The 22742-nt window shown below is 40.0% G+C and overlaps 1 protein-coding gene across 8 annotated transcripts in view; it reads right to left on the bottom strand.

The window, feature by feature from the left end:
- The window catches only part of Vps13b (vacuolar protein sorting 13 homolog B), a 559226-nt gene that overhangs the window by 518916 nt on the left and 17568 nt on the right, over window positions 1-22742 (bottom strand). For all 8 annotated transcript variants that reach the window (XM_052747609.1, XM_052747613.1, XM_052747612.1 and 5 more), the window contains exons 4-7: window positions 9919-10039; window positions 4171-4338; window positions 3216-3397; window positions 686-860 (exon numbers count right to left, since the gene is read on the bottom strand). In XM_052747609.1, the coding sequence (XP_052603569.1) occupies window positions 686-860; window positions 3216-3397; window positions 4171-4338; window positions 9919-10039 (646 nt within the window). The remainder of the gene's footprint in view (window positions 1-685; window positions 861-3215; window positions 3398-4170; window positions 4339-9918; window positions 10040-22742) is intronic.

The following is a 22742-nucleotide window of genomic DNA, read 5'->3' as shown; positions in this document are numbered from 1 at the left end:
GCTTTTACATCTGTACCAACTCCCCAGCACTGAAAGCAGCAGTTATTAAAGAAAAACTTGATGATATTCTGTCAAAATGTACAACTTCTGTTCACGAACCACCTATTAAAAATGAGGCGGCTGGGTGACAAGGTGCCCAGGGAGCTAAGGTGCCCCACGAGCCTCACCACCCCAGTCCCATCCCTGGAAACCACATGGAAATGAAAGAAGAGAATGGACCCCACCACATTCTCCTCTGACCTCCACACACCCACCCACACCCACCATACATGTGTACACAATGTTTTAATTAAAAATGAATACGCAAGTCACAGGCTGACAAAGAAAACTCACAAAATGTGACTTGAATCCAGAGGATATAAACACAAATTCATAAAACAGAAAAACCTCTGAAATGGGCAATATTTAACTTATATTTTACAAGGACAAATAACTTAACTAAAGACCAGTACCAATGAAAACACTCAAAATATTTACCCATCAAAATTATGCAAATTAAAGCCATGTGCTGTGACGACGTAACCATCAGAACAGTGGGCAGCAAACGAACACAGGGTGGCTTCAGCAGACAATGTCAGGATGGGGCAACCGAACTGTCACTGTTGACAGGCTTCACTCTGCTCTGTTCTTCAAGTTTTAAGTAGTGAAACTCGGTAGTTCTAAATTAAGTTTCTGTTATACTAACCTGTAATGTTTCCTAATGCATCTTTACTGTGACAGGTAGGGTCCTCGACTTCACCATCTTTAAAATTGCCTATTTCTCCATAGTAAAGAGCAATCCCAAGCTGCATTATACGGATAAACATAGGCAACTGTTGATCTGTGATAGAAAGTTTCAAACTCTCTACCAAAGTATGAATCTGTATTTTGGAGAAAAAAAAGCATTATCAAAAAGATGTTTAAAGATATCTTTTAAATTAAGTTGACCAATTCCAAGTTCTAAAATGAAATATAATATAAAAAGCAACAATGTCACAAACATTTCTAATAATTAAACCAAAATAATATTTACTCTGAAATTCTAGTAGTTAAAAAAATTTACTGTGATGAATATACTTTAGATAAAAGTCAGACTAAGACAAATACTGCGGAAACAGAATTAATAACCAGAAGATATATTCATACTAGAGTTCTAGATTATTCTAGAAGAGAAATGTCACCAAACAATTGAAGAATATGACAGTATTTTCACCCTTCATCATTCTAAAAAAAAGGTCAAATCAAAAAATAGTGAGTTTCATGAAGACACTTTAGTAGAACTTCAATCATTCTTTCAATCTCATTACCATAAAGCGTCCTAAAACCGTAAGGAAGGCACAGGTCCCATAAAGCATCCTAAAACCGTAAGGAAGGCACAGGTCCCATAAAGCATCCTAAAACCGTAAGGAAGGCACAGGTCCCATAAAGCGTCCTAAAACCGTAAGGAAGGCACAGGTCCCATAAAGCATCCTAAAACCGTAAGGAAGGCACAGGTCCCATAAAGCGTCCTAAAACCGTAAGGAAGGCACAGGTCCCATAAAGCATCCTAAAACCGTAAGGAAGGCACAGGTCCCATAAAGCATCCTAAAACCGTAAGGAAGGCACAGGTCCCATAAAGCATCCTAAAACCGTAAGGAAGGCACAGGTCCCATAAAGCATCCTAAAACCGTAAGGAAGGCACAGGTCCCTTGGGTATATAGCATGGCTTCCAGGTGAGTGTTTGTATGGGATTCCTGAGTGAGAACTCTCAAGTGGGTCTCTGCATCTAATCATCTCCTTCTGCCTTCCCTCAGGCTCCTTTCCTTCTGTTTGTTTTGTCCTGGTCTGAAATGTTAGTTTTTGTTTTATCTTATTATATTTTATTTTCTCTTATCTCTTAGAAGGTTGCTTTCTAATGAGAGACAGAAAGCAGGGGATCTGGATAGAAGGGGAGGTGGGGAGGAACTGGGAGGAGTAGAGAGAGAAGAAATCATAATCAGGATATATTATATGAGAAAAAAAATCTATTTTCAATAAAAGGGAAAACAGTTCCCACCTAATGATGAGAGAGAGAGAGAGAAAGAGAGAAAAGTGATTTTTATGGGTGTGTTCTCAGAAATATAATCCATACTATTATACAAGTGTAAGTGGATCCTCCTGTTGGAAGCTGGAACAGCCCTAAACCAGGAATCAGTCATCTAGCACTCTTGCTCTATTAATTTATATGACATCAACCTAATCACTTATCTGGTCCCTGGTTTCCACATCCAGAAAATTAAAAATATTAAAACACATGTTCTCCAAGGTCCCTTCAAGCTGAAAATTCCAGGGTTCTTAGAAATCAGTTTTCAAAGTTTCAATAAAAGATATTTATATTTTTTAAAGTGCTTTACTAAAAATGTAATGTTAAAAAAAGAAAATCTAATTTTTATACAGACAGTCATAAAATGTGATAATGTTCAGAAAACTAGTGGGTAATAAAACAAGACGTATGGTTACATATTACACACAATGAAAGATATACCACCTTAGAAAAGAGTGAATCTTTACATGCATCAAAAGACATATCCTGGAAAACTCCAGTACTCTAAAACTTTATTTACATATTGAAACTATGGGTCAAAAGCTAATACTTGCCCTAGCATGGTAGCTCATGGTGGCTCAGCAGGCAGGAAGCTAAGACAGGAAAATTGCCACTAATTCAGACCCAGTCTGGGGTATACCATGAATTCCAGGATGGCCTGGACTATAGAGTTAGATCCAGTTTCAACAGCAGCAGCAAAAAATTTTGAGCCAATAAACCATAGTATTAGGTTAGGTTATCATATCAAACCTTATAAAACAGCTTAAGGCACATGACTAGTCATCAGATGATGCTGAGCAAATATTAAGGACTAAAATACAGATTACTGCTGTACTGAATTCCTGAGTGGTATTGCAGTTCAATCTCAGGGCTTGCGCTACTTTTTATAAGATGTCCTCAGTACTTAAATAAGGTAAGGATTAATAACAGATAGCAAAACCAAAAAGGAAATTTACAGTTGCAGAAAAGCTTATCTCCAAAATATCTCTACCAGAATACATTGTACAAAAAGTTTAAAAATATAAAAACTAATGCATTCAACTTTTTACAAAAACCAATAGCACATATACTGATGAAGTGTTTTTTCCTTTATTTTCATTATAATTACCATGCACAAGAACCAATAAACAAAATAAAGGTATATAAACAAACTACTAGAAAAAGAGATACTCACTTTAATAATAGATGGCATCTTAGAATTTAGGTTATCATATGTAAAATGAAGGCGAGTTCTGAAAGAACATTTGTATAATAAAGGATCCTGGTAAAATTCGATTTTACCACTCGCATTTCTTTTATCAAGACAAACTGTACAGTCAGAAAAATTGATAACCTTCCTCAGCACCAGATCAGTTGCTTAAAAAGACAAAAAGAAAAAAGAAAACCACTGTGAGCAAAACAGGAAAATTAGAACACTTCTAAATGTGTCAGGTATACGTTGATTTGATGATTTATTTAATTAGAACCTGCCCTGACAAACGAGCAGCCCAGATGTCTACCTGCCTAAGGACGGGAAGAGCCACGGCAGGCAAAGGACAGCGCCCGGCTGCTCTGGCAGCCCTGTACATCTCTTTGCAATAAGCAGAAGAGTGAGGCAAGTCATAGCCAAAAGCTTCAAGAAAATCAAAAACTTCCAAACGTTCTGGTATGTAAAGCAATATACTTCCTTTCTTTCAATAAAAAGCATTAAAAAACGGGGCTGGAGAGATGGCTCAGCAGTTAAGAGCACTGACTGTTCTTCCAGAGGAGCCAGGTTCAATTCCCGGCTCACAACTGTCTGTAACTCCAGTTCTAGGGTACTAAAACACCAATGTGCATAAAATGATTATTTTTTAAAAAGCATTAAAAATACAAAGCAAATATAATTTTCATTGTTATAACATATTACCATATGATAGGTAAAAGGGAATAAAAATTTTAAGTTTTCAAAAGCAATCTGATGGTTCTTAAATTGCTATTAATCTCCCAGTTATAAGCTAACTTTTGTATACATGCACTTTTCCCACATCAAACGCATAAAATTTATATCACAGCTACCAAAAGGTCCCCAAAAATGGTTAAGAAATGAATGCAATTTTATCATTTACAGGAAAGCAGGCACTAACACTATTTTCTTGACATTTACTCACCAGAAATATCCATGAATGCCCGATCCCATAGTTCACCCACAGTATAGCATTCAGCAGAAGTGATGTTGACAGAAAGGACAATGTCATCTTCAACGTACTTTAGTATGAGATTATTTATAACAATGTTTACATTATTTACAACTCGTCTAATCAAACTCTGCACGTATCCTACAAAGTAAGTAAAGGGCTCAGTTAGCTAGCTGTAAGTCTACCAATAAATACTCTTAAAATGCTACTAAACAATGTGTATAAAAGATGAATATTGTATTAGATGATTCTGTAAAAAGGAAACTAAAGTTTAAATAAACTAGACTAGCAGACAGCCCAACATACGCTTTTACTAAAAGACGCTATAAGAAAACATGAACAAATATACTAAACCAGAGACCATATTTAATAATGTTAACACTAGATCCCACACAATGATCATTGTATTTGTACTTTGTCTGGTTTCTGCCTGTTTCATGAACAGTTGGTATGGTATCATATACCTACAGTCCCAGCTGCCCTAGAGGCTGAGGTAGAAGGAAGCAGAGTTCCAGGGCTTCATAACAAGAAATGATCTCAAAAATGAATTAATCAATTAATTGAAGTGCAGCAATATTACTCCATCCTTACTATATTTGAACATAATAATATCTAAGCTCTGCCTCAGAACAGAAAGCTAGGGGAAATGATTGCACTGGCTAACACGTAATGTGACACACAGCAGAGGAGAAACCTGAGTGCAGAAGAAGACAAGGAGAAGACAACTGAGAGTAAACATGAAGGAACACAGAGCTGCGGAAGACAGCGGCAGGCTGATCTCTGTGAATTCAAGACTAGTTTAGTGTACATAACACGATCCAGGCCAATCAGTGCTATATGATGAGACATTGTTTCAGAGGGGGAAAAAAGGAAAAGAAAAAACAAGGCTGGGGCGATACTTCAGTGACTAAAGTGCCTGCCACTCAACTATGAGGACCTGAGTCCCATGGAAAAGGGGCCAGGCACTGTGGCACCCATCTGTGATCCCAGAACTGGGAAAGCAAAGACGGGTGGATCCCTGGACCTCCACAGGCATCCAGTCTGGCTGCATTGATGCATGCCAGGTACAGTGAGAGAACCCGCCACAAAACATAAAGTTGAGGGCAACAGAAAAACATGTTCAATGTTAGCCCTAGGCTGCTATGTGTGCACACACCTGTATTACACATGTACACATGTGTGCACACCTGTACTGCGCACAAGTGAAAGAAGGAAATAAAGAACACAGGGCAGGATTGCAAGATGACTCAGGAGTTAAATCACTTGCTTCAGTTATTTAACTAGCAACCTGAACCTGACCCTGTGATCCACATGTGGGAAAAAGAAACAACTTCTTCATCGTGTCCTCCACACACACCCGACGGCACAAATGTGACCATACACACACAGGCACACACAAAACAAAAAGCAAGTAAACATACTAAAAATGATAAAGGCTTCCTAATTCCAAACAAGTGGTATTTTTATATTAAAAAAAAATCAAAGGGCAATAACTGAAAAGAGCAGAATATTAATCAGCTAATAAAATATTTTAAGGTTTTTGTTTTTTTTTTTTACACAAAGTGACAAAACTATTTCTAGATGGTAAAATATTAATCCTATGTAGCTATAAAATGTATGGGGTAGCATTTTTCCACCTGAAAATTTCAATAGAAGATTCGTAATAGCAAAAATAAATAGTAATGCACCAAAACCTTGTTGGAATAAGGGATTATCACACAATAATTTTGTAACCTATGCTGAAAAACCTTAAAACAATTTATACATTTTAATTCTATAAATTAGTAAGAATCTCTTTAAGGAAATAAAGAGATGTATGCAAGGACTTACCCTACATGTTAAACTATTACAAAACTAAAAATGAAAACATTCTAAAGAATAACAGATAGTTTAGCAAACTATAGAGAAACTACTACTGCACAGCACTGGTTTTTTTAAATGTAAAATATAGTAATGTCTTGGAATAATGTTATAATAAACCAAGAAAAAATCCAGGAAACAAAGCAAAGCGTATGTGCATTGCCTGTGGCTGCACAGTAAATGCTGTTTCAATCTAGGAAGGATCATTTGAAGTTCTCACAAGTACAGCCATAAAAACCTAGAAAAACGCACAGAGTGAACAGCTACTTTAGCATTCTGAAACCAGTAAACAAGGGTGGGACAGAACAAAAACAGCTTAGAAAAGATAAGACACCCCCTCCCCGCGCCCAAAAAACCCAGTAAATGTGAACTCAAATGCATCAGTAGCTACGTTCTTCTAATCATTTGCATTGTGATCAGAAAGGATGGGCTGCATGATAGTATGGGCTGCATGAACTTTGTCAAGACTGAAGTTTTATCAGCACACAGCCAGTCGTTACTTTATTCATCACGTATAGCTGGTTTCACCATATTCTCGGAAGACTGACAAAACATGGCTTACGTGGTCTAAGTGACCCTTCACAGAATGTGCTTGCTTGCTCTTATGCTACTGGTAATCAAAAAGGACTAAGTTATAGTTACTGGTCCAATGAGTACATAGTTTTGACCTTAACTAAACCCTAAATATTTGCATTAAAATGTGTGTGTGTTGTGTTAATGCGTCTATACTACATCTACACAGCAAAACATAAATTTTATCTCTGAGCTTCCTGGCATACAATTAAAGTAGGAAATTTAAAAGAGAAAGTATTTCATAAAAGTGTAAGTCAATTAATAGACTCTGACTAAAATCAAAGCAATACTCTTTAAGGACATTTTAAAGAAAATGGCCTTCAATCAAAGCTAAACTCTAATTCAGAAAGACTGAAGGGAGACATACTCACTCACACATGATAAAATACAGAAACCTGAGCTAGTGCAGACCTCCGTGGTACAGTGTTTGCCTAACCTGTGTGAAGCTTTGTTTGATCCACAGCAAAGGAAAAGAAAAGGGAGAGAAAAGACAAACAGCAACTACAAAAAACCCATGCAGGGAACATGGAGGAAGGCATAAAACCGTGAACAGCCAGGAAAAACTGCCAGTGTCTCTACAGGAGAGCTAAGCCCAGAACTCAAGACTATTACTCCCACAACTGCTGCTCTTGGATGTGTATCACCAACTTAAAGAAAATACATATGCTTCAAATCAGTTAGACTCATCCCTGTTGACCTTTATCCAGTCAGAAATGACATTAAATCCCAGCCCAAGCACACGCGCGCGCACACACACACACACACACACACACACACACACACACACACACACACGTGTCCTTAGATCTTACTTTCACTACATGCTATTAACTTGCGGTTTTCTATCCTGAGTATTTATTTTTAAGAACGCTTACTGGGACCCACTAAACTGCTTTAACAATGCACTAACGGGGAAAGACACACAATCTGAAAGACTGCTCTAGATACTGACTCTACTCTTTACCTGTTAGAAAGCTACTTATCCAGCAAAACAGCAGAACAAATGCCTATCTATTAACAACACCAAAGCTTTTCTTAAAAATCATTTCTGGAGGGGCTGGCAAGATGGTCCCATGGTTAAGAGCACTGGCTACTCTCCGGTGGAGCCTAGTCCAAATCCTGTAACTCCAGTCCCAGGCCCTCTTCTAGCCTCTGCAGGCAGCAGGAACACAAACAGTGCACAGACACATGCAGACAAAACATCCACACATAAACATTATTCAATGTTAAAGTTTTAAATCATTTTTTGATTCATACAAATCCAACTTAAAAACTATAACCAGAGACATAACTCTGCCTTAAGAAAACTAGAAACAAGAATTTGCCTCTACCATGAAAAAAAAATGCAGAATAATAGCAGTATAGGTAGGTCATCCTTTAAATAAATGATCACTGTTGGCCTACCCAATTAACGTCTCAATGTTTCCTCTTTCCCTCCTGAACAAAAATTACCTGCCCTGACTCCAGTATTGAGCTGATGGGTCCAGTTGCTTCCTGCCAACCTCCTAACTTTTCAGACAAGGTAGAAAGCACATGTTGACCTACAAGCTACTGAAGCAGCCCAGGGAGAACCCAGCTGTTTTACAGCACTACAAATAAGCCAGCTGTCCTCATTCTAGCCATCTAATCCTAATGCTGACCCAAAAGAGCTGTCAAGTGTCTGGAATACAAATTCACAACAAGTCATCCTTAGAATGTCTCTATCTGAAGTTAATAAATAACAACATTTTGAGGTTTTTCTTAAGAAAAACAGAATACGCAACAAAACCTGGTTCACCTAAAACTGACAGAAGGGAAGAAAGATACAGGAAGAGAGGAGGCAGGAGAGATAGGGAAAGAGCAAGAGACAGGTTTATACACCATGGGGGATGCTGGAAAGTTTAAGAAGATACACTGTCAAACCTGAAGAAATTAAGAAGCTACACATTTAATAAATTAGTATAGCCGGGCGGTGGTGGCGCACGCCTTTAATCCCAGCACTCGGGAGGCAAGAGGCAGGCGGATCTCTGTGAGTTCGAGGCCAGCCTGGGCTACAGAGCGAGATCCAGGAAAGGCCCAAAACTACAGAGAAACCCTGTCTTGAAAAACCAAAAAAATAAATAAATAAAAATAAATAAATAAATAAATTAGTATAAACTACCAGTTCAACTTACACTAATTTTTTCCAAAGGAGTAATTAGTAAGAAAAAGTTGAGAAACTTCTGGAACCAAATTAAGCAAAATTGGAAACATTTAGAAATATCTTGTGGCACCTTCTCCAGCTCAAAGCAACTGCAAGGCAGACAGACAGCTGTAGCTGGAGTTTTCTCCAGGCCCGCCCGGGCCCGCTGTACAGCAGTATCCACAGCAGACAGCCACTTTGCTGAGACGGGCGTAAGAAGCATCAGCACCAAGCTGCCTGTAGCACTTGCTAAGAACTCTCACTTAAGGGCACTAGGAACTCTGAACACATATTTGAAGGCAGCAGGGCTGCAAAATGGTGTCTCTAACTCTAACCTTTGACGTTAACTGGATTAGAACTAGCAGAGATCCTTCAAACCTAGGTATAATGAAGCATACACCAATCTCCACTACAACACACAAAAACAGTTGACTAATAAAAATTTAAAAATTGCCAAGCAATGGTGGCACTCACCCTTAATCCCAGCACTCGGGAGGCAGAGTCAGGTGGATTTCTGTAAGTTCAAGGCCAGCCTGGTGTACAGAGCTAGTTCCAGGACAGCTAGGGCTTATACACAGAGAAATCCTGTCTTGAAAATCCAAAAAAAAAAAAATTTAAATCAAAGGAGAAGTAACTGACAACTCACTTGTGGAAGCAGCAATGTGTCTGACTACAACGCTAGCATGTAATGATCTCTTCATTAAATATCTGCCTAGAAAGAGTTTGTTTGCAATACATTACTAGCTCAGGTAAAGAAAGACATCTGGAAATAAAAAAAGGTTATATCTATGGTTTCTTTCAGCTACAGCTATACTATCCTGTCATTTCCCTGGTAAATTAAGCATCTGTTAACTCAGTGGCCCAGTGTCTTCTCTCGGCTCTAACACAAAGCATAGCAGGGAGACCCTGAGTCTCTGCTGAGAGAGGTTTTGCTACAAAAGAAAGGACCAAGATCTGACTAGAAGCCATCTGTGAGGGCCCTGGCCCAACGTGTTCTGAAGTCATGTGGCAAAGCACACGTGCATATGGCCTAAACATTTTATGGCAGCAAATAAGACTGAAAATATACATTCTACAAATACTAGCACATGGTCAGTAAGAGCAGCAGTCTCAACATCAGAGGTTACCTGGTGGCAAATCCGGGTCTGGAGGAGCAGCCTGCTGGACTCTTCGCGGTTTTATGGAAGATTTTGTGTTCTCAGCAGTGCTTCGGTTGGTAGAGTTAGAACCACAGCTTTCATGGTCATCCTATTTTTGTTTTAAAGGAAAAAGAAACATTGGTCACATTCAAGAACTAGGAAATTTTGGTCAGCATGTGAATTTATGATTACTAAAAGTCAGACTTTCAATATTTTAGCTCTAAAACTTTATGTAATCAATTTTTAAATTCCGCATTTGCAAACAGCACTTAACAATAACTAACTTAAGGCCTGAGAGGATGCTCAGCAGTCAACAGCACTTGATACACAGCATGAGGACTGCTGATCCCAGCCTACACCTAACACACCACGCATGGTGCTGCACACACCTGCAACCCAGCACAGAGGAAAGCAGAGACAGGATTACTGGGGCCTTCTGATGGCCAGCCTAGCCAAAACCTACAAGCTCCAGGGTTAACAAGAAGCCCTGCTGTTGTTAATGTTTTTCTGCCTGGCCCACAGTCAGGACAAATCTCTCTCACCTGCCAGTCCCACAGCCTCTCAGACCCGACCAAGTAAACACAGAGACTTATATTGGTTACAAACTGTATGGCCGTGGCAGGCTTCTTGTTAACTGTTCTTACAGCTTAAATTAATCCATTTCTATTCATCTATACCTTGCCACATGGCTTGTGGCTTACCAGTACTTTACATCTTCCTTGTCCTGATGGCGGCTGGCAGTGTCTCTCTCACCCAGCTTCCTGTTCTCTCAATTCTCCTCTCTGTTAGTCCCGCCTATACTTCCTGCCTGGCCACTGACCAATCAGTGATTTATTCATTGACCAATCAGCAACACATTTGACATACAGACCATCCCACAGCACCCTGCCTCAACGGCATCAGGTGGAGAATGATGGGGAACATGCAGTACCCTCTTCTGGCCTCAGTGCACACAAAGGCAAGTGCAGCCACCATGCACACACACGAACTACTTCAAAGCTTCTTTCTTCAGCTACTACCAAAACAAATTACCTGGCAATAGCCAAAGAATTCTTATTTATGGCTTTACAAAACTACATGACTATTAATAGAAATTTCTTGATGATTTCCACATCAAAACACAAAATAAATAGAAAGGGAATTAATGTCTTGTTCTTTGACTACTATGTTAAAATTTTCATTATTTGGAATCCAAGCAGTCATTTTAGTTATCTTTAACTATTAATGTCATGATTCTTACACTCTTTGCATACTACTTAACAATACTTACTAAATTACTATTGGTAGTAGATATAAAGTTTACATGGGTTTGATATGGATATCATAGAAAGTTAAATTGCACATTTTTACTTATCTCATTTATAAAATACAAATGAGTATAATTTTCATGTCCTAAATCAACATTTACAAAATAGTCTTAATTGGTGGACTTATTTCCTAAGATAAATTAGTTATTATGCTTGTCATTAAGAATTTCAAAAATCTATCAAAAACATTATTAGGTAGTTACAAGCAGTACTTTTTTCTTTTTCTTTTTTTCTTTTGTCTTTTTTTTTTTTAATTAATAAGAAGATAAACACAGAGTCATTCTATTTGGAAAAACTAGATAAGTTACACCTTAAGACAAACACACACACACACACACACACACACACACACACATTTAATTAACTAATTAAATGCAAAAGGAAAACAGGTATGAGAAAAGAGAATAGATCAAATAATAAGGTAAGTAAAATTGTCAACTTATTCTCGTTTTAAGAATAAAAGGGCAGCCGGGCGGTGGTGGCGCACGCCTTTAATCCCAGCACTCGGGAGGCAGAGGCCGGCGGATCTCTGTGAGTTCGAGGCCAGCCTGGGCTACCAAGTGAGTTCCAGGAAAGGCGCAAAGCTACACAGAGAAACCCTGTCTCGAAAAACCAAAAAAAAAAAAAAAAAAAAGAATAAAAGGGCACATTTTTAACTTGAGACATGCAAATATGCAGTGAGAAGTCCAATACAAAGGGTAAAGGACGGTGCCCTGACCTCCAATTCACTACTCAGGAATTACTATGACATTTACAATAATGGGGAGAAATTCAGTTTTTACTTCACACATACACACACACACAAAACTAATAATTACTAAATTTGCTGATCTAATTGGTAGTAGGAGCAACTAAAAAACATAAAGACCTTCTTTCAAAAACTAGAATTCAAGGGCTGGATAAATGGCTCAGCAATTAACAGCATTGGGCTGCTTTTCCAGAGGACCTAGGTTTGGTTCTCAACACCCACATGTCTGCTCACAACTGTTTGTAACTCCAGTTCCAGAGGATCCAACACCCTCTTTTAATCGTTGGGGGCACCAGGCATGCACATGATGCACAGGTATACATGCAAGAAAAACATCCATACACATAAAATTAAAATAAATAAATAAAATCTAAAAAAAAAATATAAAACAAAACTTCTGGGCTAGGTTATATGCTCCATGGATAAAACACTTGCCACACAAGTATGAAGACAAGATTTGCATTCCCAGCACCTACCAAAGAGTTAGGCATGGCAGTCCACTTAATCTCAGTACTCAAGAAGCAGAGACGGGGTCAGCAGGGCAGCTATGGCCAGACTAGCAGAGTCAGCAAGCGCTAGGTCTAGCAGGAGACCCTGCCTCAGTAAATAAACACTAGAGGAACAAAGGAACGACCCTGGCTTTAACATCTGGACTCCACAAGCATGCACACACACATACCAAACACCCACCCACATGTGAACCATACACACAATACATACAAGCATAACACACACATACATTCAACAAAAAGAGAAAAATCCTTATTCAATAACACAAGAGAAATATACCCTAATAAAAGGTGAGTCTTTTACAATACAACATAACTTCAGATGCTAGTGACACATTTGGGAAAATATTGTCTGAAACTTCATATAAGCAAAAAGCAAAATATTTGATCTCATAAACAACAAAGGCAATGTGCATAAACTTTTGTTCATTTTTAAGATAATGGATAATAATTCCACAATGTTTCACTCGACAAAACTTTCTAATTCCAGCTTTACAATGACATCTTCTGTAGTCACGGGCATGCTTCAGACCTCCAATACTTCAAGACTACTACTAAGAGCAAAACCTAAATATAATTACCCTCAGTTCAAGAAACGACCTTACAACGTCCAGTTAGATGCTTCTGCACAATATTAACATTAAAAGCACACTATTAATTTTTGAAACGTGTTTGCCTCAAAAGCCCAGAAGTAAAACACATTCATTAAGGAGATATGAAAAAAAATCTTACATGAACTGCCAAAACTAGCATAATTATGAAAATATTTAACACTGAAACCATCTGAAATCACAACCTGCATCAAATTACAGTGATGTCATAATAAACACTCCAGCCAAAAGCCACTCAACGCTACCACAGTCCAATAAATCTGGGGTACAAGAGATGACAAACATTTTAAAGCACAAGAAAGAAGTTATTTTTATTTTTCAAATGTTATTAGAAGCAAAAAGAGAATACGGCAGACTAAATATGAGTTTTCAAAGAGGTTTTCTTTAAAATAAATAAATAAATTCACCGTTAATAAAGCTTCTCTACAGAATTACATTGTTGTTACTGGAAAGAAAAGCAAGTTTAATATATTTATAATATACTTGAAATTTTAGTATGTATACAAATGAGCATTAGCCATGGTACTCAAAGGAATATTCGCTATGAAACAAACATTACTAAATGTGTGAATACATTTTTAACTGTGGTTAAGAAACTGTGATTATATACATACTATAATTAGGAAAGAATCCTTTTGTAATTTGAATTTATTTGACTTCAATTATATTTTAATTGTCTCAATTACAAGTGGGCTTCCAGTCAAAGCCTGCCCAATCCAATTAAATAAAAATAAAGCAAAATAAAAATATGAAATAAATGTACCACATTCTAAAACTGGAATTGTTTCATCATTATTTTTAAATTTGTCTTGTGCTTTTCACCAGTAGGCATCTCTTTAGAATATTACACATTTTTATCCATTGAAAACTTCCAACTTCAAATAAAAGAAACTATGTTTTCAAAAATACTAGTCAGAATATTTGAGATAACTTTTAACCCCAAAATATTACATTTCTATCTTTCTTTTTGGGGGGTTTCAATTTTTCCAAAATTTCTGGAAAGCCTATTTCATTGCAAAAAAATGTTTTCTCTTGAGGATCACATAGCTATTTCTGAAAATGCTGCCCTTTGCTCCTTGTTAAATAAGCAAGAATGTCATTTCTTCCTAACAGAGGGAAATGCAGGAAATACTGAATGCTAATACATCTATTACTTGCATTTGACAGGTCATGGCTTCAGGTAGCATACTGTCCTCTTGGCCTTTACAGGTCTAGTCAATTAAAACTTGAAAAAAGTCAACTAGCAAATTCACAAAGCAGTGATAAGACTGAGAACAAAGCTTAAAATAGGTAACTGCATCGTTGTAAAAATGGCAATAAATTAAGATACAAGAGCGAGCCGACGGGGAGAGAAAAAGTGATGTGCACTGTGCTTTCTGGGATAGAACTCAGAAAGCAGAAAAGGATGAAGGCTTACCCGCTGTTGTTGGGTGGTTTTTTTCCTTTGGGGGTGGGGGGGCCTGCCACCCAGCTCCCAAATAAATCACACATGGAGGCTTATACTTAATTATAAATTCACAGCCTTAGCTTGGCTCGTTGCTAGCCAGCTTTTCTTAAATTATCCCTTCTATCTTTTGCCTCTGGGCTTTTCCCCGTTCTCTTACTTCTGTAAATCTTACTCTTACTCTGAGACTTACTGTGCAGCTAGGTAGCTGGCCCCTGGAGTCCTCCTCCTTCTCTGGATCCTTCTCCTTTCTCTTCCCAGATTTCTCCTTCTATATCTTCTCTCTGCCTGCCAGCCCCACCTATCCTTTCTCCTGCCTTGCTATTGGCCATTCAGTTCTTTATTAGACCATCAGTAACACAGCTTCACAGAGTTAAACAAATGCAACATAAACAAAAGCAACACACCTTAAAATAATATTCCCCAAGACCCAGCAGCTCTAGACACCAAGAGCTCCTGAGACACTGAAAAGATTTTGGAAATAAATTAATACAAGACTCAGGAACACTCCCCTTCAGTCCTCTCAGGTAATAGGCATTGTAATGCTCAGATCAAAAGGCATCCCAAAAAGCACCAATACCCTTTAGGGTGCCAGAAAAGCAGAAGCCAACTCAGATGTTTGCTTGGAAGGACAAAAAGGAACAACAGAAAATATTTTACTATTCCTCGTGACAAAAATGGGAACCTCAGAGCTGAGAGATGACTCTATAGTTAAGAGCACTTGCAGCTCTTGCAGAAGACAGGAGTCAGTTCCCAGCACCCACATCAGACAGCTCACAACATCCTTTAACTCCAGCTCTAGGTGATCGAACACCCTCTTCTAGCCTCCAGGGTCACACATATACATACATATGCACAAATACACACACACACACACACACACACACACACACACACACACACACACACACACACAAATAATAATGTTTTAAGTAGGAATCTCTGGCTCACCCCTAAAAACTAAGAGCTGTATTGAACTTAATTTGGGTCATTCCCTTAGTTTTAATGCATTCTTCAAACATTCATGGGTCAGAGACTTAAGCCCAAAATTCATTTATGCATATAGGCTTTAACAAGCAATTAGGGTAGGAAAGAAAATGACCACCTTTCATTCTTGCACTTAATTACCTCAAAAAGCAAAGAAATAACTAATTTGTCACCAAAGACAAGAGTACCATTTAGTAGTCCACAGTTTAGTAATAAAAGTGTAGTGACTGAGAACACATCTAGGTGGTGGGGCCCATCTTCTCTGAGATCCACACTACCTGGTTACAGGACAAAAGCTCCTGTTCACAGATGACTCAACTATCAGCCAGTCTTTTTGTCTTCTCTTCAACTCCCTCACACAGGATACTGTTCTGGCTACATTACAATCCAGCCATGCCAGTCAGCAGTAACACACTGAATAATTCTTCTTTACTGAGGTCTGTGACAATTCTCTGTATACTCCTTTCTTGAACCACTGAATTTGGAAAACGAAATAAGTAGAAATTTGGGGAAGAAAGTATACAGAGAGAGGCAACCTGATCAAAACCACATTATATTATATAATAATTACCAGAACTTAGAGTGGGAACTGGGTACTTAATTTACTACAATATACATTAATGTGTACTTTTCCTGAACAAGTAATAGCTGAGCAAAGAAAAGTATATGTTGAGCACTTTGAGAAAACATAAAATAGAGTAAGTGGTACCTCTGTCCAGATACACACATTAAAACAGTAAGAGCAGCTTCAGACCTAATCTGTGGTAGCATGTGGTATAAAGAAGAGTTTCCTTCCCTCATTGAACACTTGTATGTGCTGAGTAGCAAGGATTTAAAGAATAAGGCAACTAAGACTTCCCTTTTAAAAACCTAAGGAGTAAGGTAAAGTAGGAAAGAAAAAATTAGGGAAATCTGTGTTCATGATGCTCTCAAATTATCACATTGTCAAAACATATACTCATACCTGTCAGTCTCTTCCTATTCAAACCAATGAATACAAGAATATCCTCATTTTAAAGATGAGGATATTAAAGCATTAAGGAGAGGATGGCTCAAAACTATCCCACTACTCAATGCACAATCCTGACCAGAGCTTGAGGAGCCACGAAAGCATCACGAAGAACATGAGGCTTGAAAAGATTTTCCACTAGAAGAAAAGAAAGGAGAAGGAAGAATAAAAGAGGAAAAGGGAAACAGCTTACTTCTTATGAAAATGAGAAATGAGTAGCCCAAGTTTAGGCACTATGGAGAGCAATGAAATAGGATGCTGTGAAAACAGGCCAATGGTAGTGTCCTTGAATTAGGTATTTATTCTACGTGCTGGTAAGAAATAAAGCCTGCAAGTGGGAAGGTAGCAATATGAAGAAAAACATTCCAAAGGAGAGGTGCCAATAAGTAATAGCTGCAAAACTTCAGAAACCTGAGTGGTGAGGGAACACCAATGCAGGCTTCTTAAACAGACCCTGAGGGGATAGATGACTTCGCAGATAAACGCTCTTCACATTTGCTTTCAGAGCTGTGACAAACATTGGGAAGCAAAGTTCATTCCCTTGCAAGCCACAGTCCCTCCCTGAGGAAAGACAGGCCAGGACCAGGACCAGGAGCTGACGGAGAGGACACAGAGGACACTGCTTTCTGGTTGGCTTCCCCTGGCTTGCTCAGCTTTGCTTATCCAGCCAGACCCGCCTTGCTTAGGGATGGCACCACCCACAGTAGGCTGGGCCTACCCACATCAATCATGAATCAAGAAAATGTGCCCAGAGACACGCCCACAGGCCTATCTGTTGGGGGCATTCCTCAGTTAAAGTCCCCCCTTCCCAGATGACTCTAGTTGAATTAACTAAAGCCAGTACAACTCTTTGTTGTACAAGCAGACAACCTGAGTTCAGATCCTCAGCACCCACATAAAAAGCTGGGCAGCAGTACCTTCTGCAACCCCAGTGCTGGGGGCTGCTGTGGGATAACACTTCTGTACACTGGTTTAATAAAAAACTGACTGGCCAGTAGCCAGGCAGGAAGTACAGGTGGGATAAGCAGACAAGGAGAATTCTGGGAAGAGGAAGGCTGAGTCAGGAGATGCCAGCCTGCCGTCCAAGGAACAGCATGTAACGGCACACAGGTAAAGCCACGGAACACGTGGCAACATATAGATGAACAGAAATGGGCTGAGTTTAAGTGTAAGAGCTAGTCAGTGGTAGGCCTGAACTAATGGCCGAGCAGTTTTAATTAATATAAGCCTCTGTGTGTTTTCTTGGGTCTGAGCAGCTGCGGACTGGGCGGGACTGGAGAAAACTCCAGCCACAGGGGGCAAAGACAGGTGGAACTCTGGAGCTCACTGGCTGGCCAGAATAGCCAAAGATGACAGGCTCCAGGTTCAGTGAAAGACCCTCTACCATAAAACAAAGTGGAGAACATTCCAGGAGGACACACAACTTCAATCTCTGACCTCAACAATGAAAGCACAAGTGAGTGGGCCTGTATACATATACACGTGTATGTACAACAGACACGCCTGTATACATATACACGTGCACGTACAACAGACACGCCTGTATACATATACACGTGCACGTACAACACACGCCTGTATACATATACACATGTATGTACAACAGACACGCCTGTATACATATACACGTGTATGTACAACAGACACGCCTGTATACATATACACATGTATGTACAACAGACACGCCTGTATACATATACACGTGCACGTACAACAGACATACCTGTATACATATACACATGTATATACAACAGACACGCCTGTATACATATACACATGTATGTACAACAGACACGCCTGTATACATATACACGTGCATGTACAACAGACACGCCTGTATACATATACACATGCATGTACAACACACACACACGCCTGTATACATATACACGTGCATGTACAACATACACACCTGTATACATATACACGTGTACGTACAACAGACACGCCTGTATACATATACACATGCACGTACAACAGACACACGCCTGTATACATATACACATGCATGTACAACACACACACACATGCCTGTATATATGTACACACACATGTACAACACAGACACACACACAAAAAAAGGATTAAACATTAGCGTCCAGAATATAGAGGTCTAAAACGAGACCCATAAACTCTGAAACTGACTCTTCCTTCTCCCACTACCCTTATGCCATTCCCTGACCCCAAAGGAATCATCTGCTTTTAATGTCCTAATTCAACTGATAACTCTACCTCATTCTCAGGAGCCAAAGACTGTGGACTATGACCAGACTTTGAAAATGATGCTGATGAGGCCCACTGATTCCAGGCTTGAAAAAGAGATTCTTGACCATGAATTGGATGTGAAAATACTTCTTCCTAAACTCCACACTATCCTAAGGCAGGGGGAGAACAAGTGGGTTTTCCTAAAGGATATAATTTTTAAGTAAAATAATAAACGTTAAAGGGCATTTCCAGGAAGTACATCATACCAACAAATATGACTATGTAGGAATGGAGATCAGATAAAAAATTCAGGACTCTGGGCCAGGTGGTGGTGGCGGCGGCGGCGCACGCCTTTAATCACAGCACTCGGGAGGCAGAGGCAGGCAGATCTCTGTGAGTTCGAGGCCAGCCTGAGCCACAGAGTGAGTTCCAGGAAAAGGCACCAAAGTTCCACAGAGAAACCCTGTTTCAAAAAATTCAGGACTCATCTAAATAAGTCAAAGTACTTGAAACTTTAGATTTCCAATACAAAGGAAGGATTTGTTCTTCTGATAACACGCCTGAGGAGACAAATGGAAACACTGAGGGGAAGAAATGCTAGCAACGAAGCCTGAAGGGAATTGTGAGGTGACTCAAGCTGTGAGTGAGAATGCAGGGGAAACACGGCTCTGCTCAAGAGCCAGAGGTTGCCAGAAGTAAGTGAAGACAGAGGATACAGAACGGCTACAAGACTGGGAGAGGGGTCTGAAGGACCCACTTTTCCTAAGGGGGTTTAGCTAGAGACTAAGCAGCTGAGAATGTCCGTTTCATGACTGGGAGGCCTTCCCTGTGAGCACCTTTACTGTTTTTTCTTTATTCTAAGCTGATAGGAGCAGCCACTTGATTGACAGCTGTCAGACCCCTCCCTTGTAGAGGCCTCGTATAAGGGTATTTCAATAAAGCAGTCCCTTCTCTGACAACCAGCTGTTTCGAACACTGCACAATGCTGAGGAAAAGCTGCTCCTCAAACCCCAACATGGCCACAGGTGGAAACCTGGAAGCCGGGCATCCTTGTGGCCATTGATGGGAACGAAGGTCATGTACATCAAGACACAGCCCAGCTACAGTAGGACTGTGGACCCAGACATGGTCCTTAACACCCTCTAGGGCCTGGATGTCACCATGGCAAAGGGTAGCACCCCAGACCTCATGCATCTGCACAGCCTTCAATGATACTAGGAACCATGGATATCAGCACAGACCCTAGCTGCAGTAGGACCAAGAACCCAGACATGGCCACAGGCTGCAGCCAGGGCCCGAATACCATGATGGCTCCAGGTGGCAGTGCAGTCCACCCCATCTGTATGGCCCCTGTAGCAGCATGACCCTCAGGCACTGATATGGCCTCTAGTGTTGGCCCATATTCTGGGTATCTACACAGCTTTCAGTGGTAACAGGAGCCACTGACATTGATAGAGACCCTGGCTGCAATAGGGCCATAGACCCAGACATGGCCCCTGGCGGCAGCAGCTCGGGCCTGGTGGACACCCTGGCCACGGGTGACAGTGCAGTCCACTCAGATTGGAAAGGCTCCAAGCACAGCACCTCCCTCAGTGGCCAACATGGCACAGGTGGCAGCCCAGAACCCAGACATCCATGTGGCCTTTGGTGGTGACATGGGTCATGGACATCAACACAGACCCCAGCTACAACAGGGCCATGGACCCAGACATGGTCAGCAGCAGCAGCCCAGGTCCTGATGCCACCATGGTCACAAGTGGCAGCACAGGCCACTCACATCGGCATCACACCAGCTATAGGGTGGCCCTTGAGCATCAGCACAGACCCAGGTGGGAGCCCAGAACCTGGGTACCCACCCAATCATCAAGGGCAAGAGGCACTTTGGATATCAACGCAAACCCTGGCTCCTTTATTCCATTTCTTAATCTGTTTATCTCCTTGAACACAGGACTTAGTACTCCTTTTCTCCTCAAATTGTACATTTTGTATTTTTCCCTACTCATCTTGCTCCTTTTCATTATAAATCTTCATTCGAATTAACACTAATAACCACAGGACAGAGTCAATACTAGGCTGTTTTGAGATTTCCTCTGCCAATGAAATGAATCCAAAATGCTTCACCTTAGTCTCAAGCAAACTTTTTGAACAAGGGCAAAAAGCAGCCACATTCTTCACCAAAATATCACAAGACTTGTCTCTAGGCCACAAACTAACATTCTTCTCCTCTGAAACTTCTTGAGCCAGACCTCCACAGTTCAAATCACCTTCAGCAGCACTGTCTTCCATATTCCTACTAGGATGGCCCACTAAGCAGCACTTAGAGCTTTCAACTGCTTTCCTAATGCAAACTTCTAAAGTCCAAATTCCTCTAAACAAAAGCATGGTCAGGCCTATCAAAGCAATACCCCAGTCCCTGGTACCAATTTCTGTCTGTTAGGGTTTCTACTGCTGTGAAGAGACACTATGACCATGGCAACTCTTATAAAGAAAACATTTAATTGGGACTGGCTTACAGTTTCAGAGGTTTAGTCCATTATCATCATGGCAGAGAGCATGGCAGCATGCAGGCAGGCATGGTCCTAGAGAGGTGGCTGACATTCTACATCTTGATCTGCAGGCAACAGGAATTGAACTCTACTACACTGGGTGAAGCTTGAGCATAGGAGACTTCAAACCCACACCCACAGTGACACACTTCCTCCAACAAGACCATACCTACTCCAACAAGCTACTCTCTATGGGGGCCATTTTCTTTCAAACTACAAGTTGCTTACCAACTTAAACTGAATGGCAATGAATAGGCAAGTACATAATGCCACTATACATTTAAAAGTGGAATAGAGGCCAGCCTTTAATCCCAGCACTCAGGAGACAGAGGAACAGATCTGTGGAGTTCAAGGCCAGCCTGGTCTACATAGGCCATCCAGGGCTACAAAGTAAAACCCTGTCTCAAAAAGAAGAAAGAAAAGAAAGAAGGAAGGAAAGGAAGCAGAGAGGGAAGGAGGGAGGGAGGGAGGGAGGGAGGGAGGGAGGGAGGGAGGGAATGAGGAAGGAAAATAAAAAAAGTCATAATACGTATATTTTACTCAAAGACATTTTAAAAAGATATACAAATGGCCAAAAAGAACATAAAAAGATGTTCAACATCATTAGTTACTATGAAAATACAAATCAAAAACACATGCAATATCACTTACTCTCTTGGATGGCTGTTGTGAAATAAAAGGAAAATAACTGGTTCCGTGGATATAAACAAACAGTAACAAACTCTTGAATATTAAAAGGGAGAACATAAAATGGTAGGGTTATTTTGGAAAACAACTTGGCAAGTCATCCAAATGTTAAGCAGAGAACTGCCATATGGCCCCAGAAGCACTTCCCAGGGGATATATCCAAGAGACTTTCTTCAGAAGCTCGTACATAAATCTTGTATCCCATCACTCTTCATAATACCAAAAAGTGAAAATAACTCATGTCTATATCCATGAAAAAAATGGATACATTGTTTTGTATGTATGTAATGCAATGTTATTCAGCCATGAAAATGAATTGCTGATTTACTCTGTATTAGTTAATATTCTATTGCAGTGACAAAACACCATGACCAAGGCAAATTATAAAAGAATGAGTTTAATTGGGCTTATAGTTTCAAAGGTTAGGTCCATGACCACTGTGGTGGGAAACATGGAGGCAAGCACATGGGCATGGCACTGAAGCAGGAAACATGGAGGGAAGCACGTGGGCATGGCACTGAAGCAGCACCTGAGAGCTCCACCTGGATCCCCAAGAAGGAGGCAGAGAGCACATGGGAATGGCACGAGGCTTTTGAAGCCTCAAAGGCCATCCCCTTAACAAACCTCCTCCAACAAGACCACATCTCCCAATCCTTCCCAAACAGTTCCACCAACTGGGGACCAAGTATTCAAATAAATGAGAGCCATTCTCATTTAAACTACCACATACTCTACAAATTAAATGACCATCTGAAAAAC

Source organism: Peromyscus californicus, unplaced genomic scaffold (assembly GCF_007827085.1).
Source record: "Peromyscus californicus insignis strain IS unplaced genomic scaffold, ASM782708v3 Scaffold_20__1_contigs__length_68692818, whole genome shotgun sequence".
Taxonomy (NCBI): Eukaryota; Metazoa; Chordata; class Mammalia; order Rodentia; family Cricetidae; genus Peromyscus; species Peromyscus californicus.
Note: the sequence above shows the minus strand (reverse complement) of the source record. Positions and strands in the feature narration are given on the sequence as shown.